The 10,523-nt window shown below is 37.0% G+C and overlaps 1 protein-coding gene across 2 annotated transcripts in view; it reads left to right on the top strand.

Moving 5' to 3' along the window:
- Positions 1–10,523, top strand: part of stpg2 (sperm-tail PG-rich repeat containing 2) — a 74,124-nt gene that overhangs the window by 251 nt on the left and 63,350 nt on the right. The window contains exons 2-6 of one of the 2 annotated variants that reach the window (XM_042488988.2): positions 3,377–3,510; positions 3,611–3,721; positions 5,007–5,110; positions 5,483–5,650; positions 8,637–8,804. In XM_042488988.2, the coding sequence (XP_042344922.2) occupies positions 3,616–3,721; positions 5,007–5,110; positions 5,483–5,650; positions 8,637–8,804 (546 nt within the window). In that variant the 5' untranslated portion in view covers positions 3,377–3,510; positions 3,611–3,615. The remainder of the gene's footprint in view (positions 1–3,376; positions 3,511–3,610; positions 3,722–5,006; positions 5,111–5,482; positions 5,651–8,636; positions 8,805–10,523) is intronic. The other variant, XM_088076699.1, reaches the window with a different exon arrangement.

Raw genomic sequence — 10,523 nt, 5'->3', positions numbered from 1 at the left:
ACCCGCACCCAAAAAATATATATTATATATCATCAACCCAATATATATATTTGAGTTGATGATTTTGTCATCGATGAAATGATAATACGTGCCTGTGTTGCAGTGATAACGCGGAGACGATACCAGTATGTGTCCTACTTGGTGTTTAAATTGGTTAATTTGCAAAATACACATTGTCTTCTGTTAGCATACAAAACGTACGTTGTGAGAAAGACTCATTTAAACTACTTAGAGTACTCAATTTATAAACATATATTCATAACATGTATTCTACATTTATTTGCCTTTTGAAACACGTCATGTCTGTCTGATTTCAATATTTCGGATTACAATTAAACGCATCGCTTGTCTTTATCATAGTTGAGGCAGAGCAGACTCATCTAAGGCCTGCTGGTGCCCTCCAGTGGTGAAGCTGTCTCACTGGTCTGCCTGATTTTTATTTCAAACCAGCGTTAAAAGCTCCAAGCTCCTGCAAATTAAGCTTTTTTTTTTAGTCAGAGCAGCCTCATCATGCTTGGACAAAAACATCTCTCTGCATCATTCAGCCTCCTTATATCTGTGTCTACAGCTGCACAATTACTAGAATAATAAAATAGATCTAGAATAGAATATAGAATAGAATATTCCTTTATTGATCCCCCATTGGGGGAAATTTCAAATGTTACAGCAGCATGAAAAAAGAAAAGTGAAATGTAACAAAGAAAATAACAATAACAAATAACAATAAATAAGTAATAAAATAAGTATGTACATAGAGGAAATAAGGTATGTACACATAATAATAAGTAAGTAATAGAATAAGTATGTACACAAAAGATGGATTTGAGAATAGAATTTACAAAAATTTGTTGTGCAAATTACTCAGCCAGTAATTTGCACAACAAATTTTTGTAAATTCTATTCTCAAATCCATCTGGCAATAACTGTACTCCAAGGCTTAACCTTTTGATAATCATAATTCCATAATAAACTACATTAGTCTGTGCAGTTACGCCTGGTTTTGTTTGATTTTCTTTTTTTTATCAGTTAATTGTGTAGGCCACAGCTGTATGTCATTAACTTCCCGTGTAAATTATGCTTTTTTTCCCCAAAATATCTGCTGTATGTGAGTGGTTCATGAGCAAAGAGGATATTGATAGCCCAGCCCACAATCATTTTTTCCACAAGAAAATCTCATTTGATACAGAAAATGTTACATGTTTTATTTTTCAAACAGTGATAAAAAAAAAAAAAAACTAGTTTTACTAGTTTACTAGTTTTAGATTTTAGACCCATGACATCATACATTTGAACATTAGTGCTCCAGTTTTTGAGATTTGGGAGAGTTTTTCATGTTTACTAATATTTTTGGACCATAGAAATGTGTATGAATTTTGAAAATGGGTGTACTTCCCCTTTAGCATGGCTTTCACCCAGATCCCTTACAACACATAAGTTTCATTATATGGTCAATAGGTTTTTGACATTGTCAGATATATTAGTACTACTTTTAGTAAACATCTTCTTTTCTAATCTTACTGACTTCTGACAGACGTGGAGAAAGTCTTTTGAGTGAGAAATTGTAATGCAAGTTTTAAGAAATCATGATAAAACTTTGAGCATGTAGATGACTGATTAATATTTCCTGTGACAAACCTGTAGTCATTTCATATTATCTCTGTAACACTCAGGATTTAGTACACCAGTGAGAAAATGGCCACTGCAGTTACATTAATCATGCCATTAATAAAATGCGATATTTGTCTCCGCTGCAGGCCATATATACGATTATTGTTGTTGCTGCTGACTTATTGGATGCCCTCTTGTCCGACCAACTTTTCCTTTCGGGGATTGGGTCTAATATAATTTGTCAAATCGAATACCGATGTGCAGACTAAACCTTCTGCTTTATGAGATATGACAGGAAGTTAGAATAATGATGCAGTTCATTGCTGCTCCAGCGAGGTACTTGTTACTTGCATAGCTTTCCCTTGAGTTCTCATTATCCATGTCTTAACTACATTGTGAGGCAGGCTAGTAGTGCAGGAGGAAGTAGGTCAAGACTGCAAATAATGATAACAGGAGTGGTGACAAGAGTGGCCATATGCAGGAACAGTTGTTTTTACCACAGGAATAAGTAAACAGAACTTTTTTAAGAACTATGATTGTGCCTTGACAATACTAACCATAAAAATATACATGAGATTAATTAATAAAAAATAGCCTGAAACCTTTCACTGTGGGTAAAAATTAATTAATTAAAAAAATATATGCAAGCAAAACAAATAATTGTAATATGGGAAATACAATTTATAGAAATAGTGCAGGTTGAATATATTAGCTGTGGCAGAGAGTATAACTACATTGGCTCAAGTACTTTACTTACGTACAGTTTTGACATACTTAATGAAGTATTTCTCTGTAAGGCTGCTTTATACTTCTATCCACAACATTTTGGAAAAATGTACTTTGCTCTTTAGTTACTTGTTACTTTGCGGATTCAGATTATTAATACAATATAAATAAACATTTTAATTATAATGTATTAATATGTATTAGGCTACCCAGCTCTATACAAAATAATTAAAATTTCCTCCAACTTTACGGCAACATTTAAGTGGTGAATGTACCTCACTAAAGTATTTTCTTTTTATGCCACTCTATACTTTTACTCCACTATATTTATGAGGGAATGTAGTGCTTTTTGACTTTACTACATTTTTCGAACAGCTTTAGTCACTAGTTACGTTACAAATTAAGATTTTTGCATAAAAAGACATTTAATATATAATGTTTTGTTATAAATTATACAAGTACAGCTGAAATGATTAGTTGATTAAGCAGTTAGCCAAAATTAATTGCCAACTATTTTTGAAAAAAGTATTTTTCTATTTATTTAATAATTGTGCAGTTGTGCAATTATTGTGTATAATTTTTAAAAACATTTTTCTGCATTAAGTACTTTACTTTTTTATTCTTTGAGTACAATTTCCTGATTATAGCTTACTTACTTTTACCCGAGTAACATTTTCAATGCTGGACTTTTACTTGTAACAGATTATTTTTACAATGTAGTATTAGTACTTTTACTCAGGCTAAGTTAAGGAGCTGAAAAGGTCACTTTTTTCCCCCCTAATTATAATCCATTAATATAATAGCGTATATATGATTCTGAATTGAGCTATTCTGCATAATGATTTTTTTACTTAAAAAAGAATTTGAATACAGTTCTTGTTAAAGAGTATTTCGACACCGTAGTATTTCTACCTTTACTTAAGTATAAGGTCCAAATACGCCTTCCACTACTGTATGTTAGTAAGGACGACATTTCTGGGCTAAGTTTTGTTACTTTGTCCAACTTTGGTTCTCTTTTTCTGCATCTGTTGTCTGACATCAGTCGCTGCGTGACTGCTGCGTGCAGCGATCTGTGGTATCCAAGCAACGACGCACGCAAGTAACGCAGACAAGTCAGTGCTGGACAGGGAGCAGTGAAGGAATGTTTTAACCTCGGGGTTTTACTAATTTAATGGAGTAAGAACTATAATTTGTTTTTTGTGTCGTCTCTAGTAGGTGTCCTCACTGTGCAAGTGATGTTTAGTTAAGCTGCCTCTCTGTTTTTTTTCATGGCAAGTCAAAATGTATGGACGAGCTCCAAGAGTGACCTTCATGTCAACAGGCGGCACTTCATCTACGGTTGGCCCCGGCTCCTACAATGTCACCGGGAGCAGTTCCAAAACATCAGGTAGGCGTTAGCTGGTTAGCAACGATCAAGACCTGAGGGAAAAACTGGAAAGTTAGCCCAGTCGAGTCTCTTTTCTTTTAATTAACAAAATTCACATTTATTTTTCTCTCCACAGACAATTTAGGCCATAACGCATAAATTAAAATTAGGTTAGCTAGCTATTAGCTAGCTGTGACATTATGCAAAAATGCTAATGCTACCTGAAAAACGTTAGGGACTGTACTTTATTGATCAGAGTACAGGGGTGCCTGGGGAGACTTTGTTTTTTTTTTTTTTTTTTTTACATCATGCTCTCCAGAGCTCCAAATAATTTTCTTTGAGCCTTTTTGAGTGACTGGAGTAAAAGGCATTTACAATATTTCACAGTTTCAAGCTATGACAAATGGTGTAGTTCTGTAGATTTTTTTTTTAAAGAAAACATGCATTTCAAAAGCACTTGTGGGTTTCAGGGTTCTGAGAATATTTAAAATTAATGCAAAAGATGACAATTTAAAGTTGTTTGCCCCTCCCCTATGCCATGTTAATATATATATATATATATATTTCCTTCCTTGTGCTTAAAAATGATTTGAAGAGCTTCCTTGTTTTGCACCATACTCTCCCCCTATATAAAATAGTGCTTTACATCAGCGGTAAAGTAAAATACTACTTTTTACTACATACAACAATGTAAAATACTCTGTTACAAGTAAATTCATGAATTTAAGTTAAAGTACAAAGGTATTAGCATTGAAATATAGGGAAAAAACAGTCATATATATTATATCACTGGATTCTAAATGTCAGTGCATAATGTGTACATTGCTTCAATGTTGCAGATGGTAAAGGCGAGGATAATTTAAATGACTACATAGCCTACTGTGGGGTATCTTGATTTATAAGTAGATTTTTTTTATCATTAATAATCTAAATCTGCAAAGTAGCTAATAACTTAAGTTCAATCAAATTATTGTGGTGGAGTAAAACATAGAATATTTGCCTCTGAAATGACTAGTAGTAGTATGCAAAAAAAAGAAGCAATGAACCCCCTCCCTAAAACATCTTAAAAAACCTTCACTGTGCAGGTATATACTGAAGTCTATAGGTGAAGGACAAATAGAAAATGTGGCAGTGAAAGTCAAAACATCACCATGAGTGAATGTTGCAAGGCTAAGTTTAGGTTTTTTATGTTTCTGTTATTAATGTAATACAAGCACAAACATTAAATACAACATCTAATCTAATAAAATGAATAAATCAGTAGACAACTGTGTATTTAACTTTTGTATATTTTTCTTTATTGCAGATGGCTATGCTCCATTCCTGACCTTGACCAACAGACAATCAGTATTTAGTCATTCCAGTGAGGACATACCAGGACCTGGACAATATGACACCTCCCCTGTCAAGGTACTATAGGTCATAGACAATCATTTACATACAGTAATATCAAGACCTGAGTGACTGGGGAGTCTGAATTTCTCACTAAAATGCTTTGGCGTGGTCAGACAAAGGGGCAATATAAGCAGCAGAAGAAGCCATGGAAGTAGGAAGGAATGCACATTGCAAATATATGAATATGGAGTACTTTTCATTCATGTCAGAATGTGATCTAAAACTATTAATTTAGGAAGGCCATAGATGAAGCTTATAATATTTGATGAGAGCAAGGAGGAGAATTTGCTGAGGAAAATACTGTATATTGTCGAGAAAATCTTCCTTGATTGCAGTCTCATTCTCTGTGTGTCAGCTTGTCTCTCTGTTGAACCGCTGTCTCTTTAGCTAAACATCCATGGTGGCCGTAGTCTTCAGAACCGCTCCAAGCGTTTTGAGGAGGTAGCCTCGAAGGTTCCAGGCCCCGGGGCCTACAATGTTCTACCTGCCTCGGGGAACACACTCAGAGCTGTGACCGCTGAAGCAGGACAGGTGGAGAAGCTTGGCAGAAAAATGGTAGGCATATGGGTGAAGTTATGTGGGCAAACTAAATGAGCAGTCAATTTACAGGATTTTTATATGACATTTTCTCCTCCTTTTCAGCTTTTTATACTGTTTATTTACGGTACATTGTTTTTGTGTACAGTATGTTCTCTGTATCAACAAGAGTATATATGGAGAACTGCTCTGTAAATTTGACATGGTCAAGATGCACCATGGATCAAAACCTCATCTATTTGTACAAAAGATATGCATCAAGTTTAGCTATGTGGACTTTTCACTTTTGTACTGTTGGTTTGTGGATCTCTGTGCTCTTAACAATCAAGTGCTTGTGTCCCATTTATTATCAGCCTCATTATTAAGCCAAATATCTCTCTGTGCTGGTGGTGGGTCCCCCTTTTCCCTATGGTTCAAATCTAACCAGTGTAGTGTCTCATACTGTTTGCACTCCACACACACACACACACACACACACACACACACACACACACACACACACACACACACACACACACACACACAGAGTTCACAACTTTTTTTTTCACACATACAATAAAAACACAATAAAATGTAGATGGCGATGTGCTACATCAGTACCAAACAAAACAACAGTGCCTCCTCCAAAAGTGGTGACTGCCAATACTTGCAGAAGGTACACTGCCTGTACCTTTGCCCTTATTTTGGCAGAACACCAATCAACAGGAATTAGAGGCTGCTATTTTAAAACCTTTGAGAGACACAGTTTTTCTTGACATTTGTCAAAATACTTTGAACATGGCTGGGAAACAAAGGAAGAAAAGAATATGACATATTTTGTCTGTAATAAGTCAGGCATTCTATTACAGCTTACAATGAAAAGCCTCTTATATGTGTGGCAGTCATTTTATTATGTAACGAAAGGTCACTAACAAGTTTATGATCATGCTAGAGATATAGGAGAGCAAAACTGGAAAGACAAACAATTGAGAGAGTCTTGTGGGGACCTGTTATTTGACAGTTTAAGTAATTGTAATTATCTTTGTCTTGAATGTGGAAATGCAAAATAGGATGTTGAGCACAGGGAGGATGAGCTGATTTTCTGACATGTATGGTTTTACTTTATCCCACTATAACAGTGTAGCAAAAGTCGTATTGGGTTATTTTGCCATTTTCTGTATTATATCCTCAATAGCAATAACACTGGCAGACCTTATTCTGTCTAGGAACAATTGGACTAAAGCTTGAAGAAAACAGTATGTCCTTCTAACTTCTGTTCTTTGTTAGCCCTTGAGACTCTGCTCATTGTCTTGTGTTTGGTGTCTAGACAAAAGGAGCACCCTTGATAGGTTAAACATTACTATTCATCAGATTCAACAAATAGAATATAATTTTTAGATTTTTTAAAATCTAGATTTGCACAGCAATGTCACTGAATGTCTCAGCTGGTTTGAGAGTTTAAGTCAAAGCACTGATAGTACAAAGCAAGCAAAAAATGTGAGGAGAGGATATTTCATTTTAGATAAAGGTCCCTGTCCATAGTCTCCTCCAGCCTCATCAGCAGTAATAAGGTCAGTAGTGAAACATACGAAGTTTAGCCTTACAATAAAGATAAGATATTAAGACGATATTTAAAGTTTCCATACACCTGCTGTGTTAAATTTATGTCCAAAGTATCCACTCATAGATGGGTTTGACTAAACACTAAGCTCAGAGCTTTAATCTGATACATTTACCTCCAGACCTGACCAATCATGACTTCCTGTAGTGCAGGGAACTTGCCTTGCCCAAGGGCCAATTCTGGGGCCGGTTGCAGCAACCATGCACAGGTCAGGTGTACGCAAGCGTTTCTAGAATTTGAGGAAATTTGGGCCTTACACTTTTTTTGTTACATAAGCTCTATTTTGATGCTTATTTAATGCAGTCTATCACTTTGTTTACATTGAAAGTACAAAAAAGTCCCAGTGTGAAAATGATTAAGTATGTCCCAATACATAGTATGTCAAATGCAGTATGCAAAAATTACCAAGATGTTCTACTACATCCGGTAGGATTTTGCAGTTTGCAAGCCAGCATGCTTTTTTGGCTGTTCTGACCCACAATCCTCTGCGCAGTGGGAGCTATGTCACCTCTTGACAGCTGATTGACAGCTGACAGAAGCTGCAGTGACAGATTACAGCACATTTAAGTTATTGATAACCAGCCAAACGGTAATACTAGGAATAAAGAAAAATACTTAATTCAGTGAACAAAATATTCATGGATTACCAACAACAAAAAATGAAAAAAAAAACAAAAACAATGATAGAGAAATGCATATGTAGGGTAATTAAATGAATATAAAGTGTGAGAATCTACAATGTATGCAGTCATAACTTATAAATAACTTAAATAAACACTGCAAACTAACTTCTATCTCCATGGTAACGTATATGTGAGCAAGAGGGTCAAAGTTCTGAGCGCAGTGTTATGAAGAAGTGGTACTGCCCAACTGTGTGCATACCACATGTAGCAGTACATACTTTGTAAGGGTAGCTGCAGTACGTAATAAAAGAAAAAAGAAAAAGTATGCAATTTGAAACACACCCAGAATAAAGTCAGCGGGCCATCGAGCACCCCATGGCAGGGGCCATAGATTGAGCATCACTGCTATAGAGGTTTGCTCACATTCTCCTCCTTCTGTGCTAGCTGTAATTATCTGAATAGCATGCACCCACACACTCACACACACCTTACTTTCAGCTAAAGAAAGTTAGTGGAATAGCTTTCGTGCATTTTGACAGAAATGGCCTCCATTCTCTGTTCCCTCAGCAGATATTGTTCGTACTCCCACACTTCTACTTCTGTCTTCCCTTTTTTTTGTTTCTTATATTCTGCCTGCCCTCGCTCTCTCTCTTTGTCCCTCCCTCAGTCTCACACTTTATTGGCCGCAGGCAGTGCTCAGCTGCTTTGTAAGCCAGGGCATCCTTTCCATCACAAACCCTGACTTCTCCCTGTCTTTTTCCTGCTTTTTCTCTCTGCACAGCGTCTCCAGGCTAAAAGTCTCCGGCTGGTGCGTCAGTCAGATATCCCATCCATTCCTTCCCCGGGCCAGGCCTATGGCTATGAGGAGGGCGCCCTGGGTGTGCTCCTCAAACAGCCTCCTCCTCCCAGGGACACTACTCTGGGGCCAGCTTACTACAATCCACTGCTGGTAAGGACAGGATGCACACACACACACACACACACACACACACACACACACACACACACACACGTACACAATCATGTTAAAGTCTGAATATACATCTGTCACAGGATGAGAAGTGCTCATTTGTGCACGCATGTGTGCTTTCATTACTCTGTATGAGTGTGTGTCTGAGTGTACTTACTCTGCCTGCGAGGCGAGGTCCATTAGTGCGAGGCAGATCTAATGCACCGCTGAACCCCCACCCCACCCCATTCACTTGGCCCAAAACCCATTTCCATAGCTAATGATTGCAGCTCCACTTTAAAAAAGCCACAGCGCACCAATGCTCATCCATTTTACATGCCAACAAAGAGAGCCATTAGTAATTATTCTTCAAGCTATATTACAATATTCACTTAAAATAATGCACACGCCTGCTGGTCTGGCTCTCAATTAAGTCATTTTTCATCTGTTAATGACCAGAGGAAGTCAACAGCGTCCTTGAGTGTTGGCCGAGGTTGTGTCAACACACCGGCGCACGCACAGAGTCGTGCTGTGATTTAGGGCTATGAGCAGTGCATCCATCCTGTTCTTTTTTTTTCTGTCTCAACTTCTGTTGCTCTCCCTTTGAAAGTTCAACCTTTGGCTCTGTCTGTCTTTCTCCTTCTGTCGTTCCATCTGACACACTCATTCCTTTAAACTCAAACACTTCCCCCGCCCTGTGCTCCGACTGAGTTCAAAAGAGGAAAAAGAGAGACAGAATTAAGTGGTTGTCTGAGGACGTAACTTCAAAGTAGCCGGGGTAACCTTCGAATGATAAGACATTAGACAGAAATCAAAAGAGCATAACTCTGTTTTCTGCCTGAATGTTATTGAGTAAAACAAAAACATTTTAATCGCTTTCGTCCACTGACCCTAAACTTATGGTTCATTTCCGTATTGAATGAATAATTACTTTTCTGCATCGAATGATAGTTAAGACCTCTTACTCAGAATTAAATGCTGGAATAGTAAGCAGTTATTGGCCAATACAGGCTTATCACACATACATTGGTACAGGCACATACGATGGCTAAAAATGACTGCATAATGCAGTAAAAAGCTCTTGGGCTAATTTAGAAACAGTATCACCATGAGATATTTTGTTGGTTCAGACTGTGTAGTTTTACAGTTGTCAGATTATCATAACACAGCTGGTGGATAGCGATATGGAGCACAGACTGTGTTAGTATATAAAAACAGAACACCCAAAACAGTTTAGAAAGGGACATTTTGGAAAATAAACATTGCAGCACTTTGCAACTGCCCAATCAATGAATCAGCTGCATCCATGACAGATATGCAAGTGGGAAGTGGAAACATAACCATGGTTCCCACACCAACATCTGTTTCATTACTACCAGCTTTTAGCTTTGCTCAACATGTTGAGTGTTTACAGTTGATATGATGGAAACAAAGGTACAGGACTGCTGTAAATCCTCGTACCAAATTTCAATCCCACTGTTTAGTGAAGATGGAGTTTGCATTAATAAGGAGAGAAAAGTAAATATTTTAAAGCTTCACTTATTGCTAACAAAATATGATATGTAAATGATAATATGCATGCCAGAACTTTGACCATGTTGACTTTCGATTTACTTATGTAGGAAAATCAGCATTAAGTATTTAAGTCAGGTGTTGGGTCTCTATAAGCTACCAGAACAGCTTTTTACTCCTTTGCATAGACCCCGCAAGTTTTATTGT

The sequence above is a fragment of the Plectropomus leopardus genome, chromosome 4, assembly GCF_026936395.1.
Source record: "Plectropomus leopardus strain MGB_pleo_1.0 chromosome 4, ASM2693639v1, whole genome shotgun sequence".
NCBI classification, from domain to species: domain Eukaryota; kingdom Metazoa; phylum Chordata; class Actinopteri; order Perciformes; family Serranidae; genus Plectropomus; species Plectropomus leopardus.
Note: the sequence above shows the minus strand (reverse complement) of the source record. Positions and strands in the feature narration are given on the sequence as shown.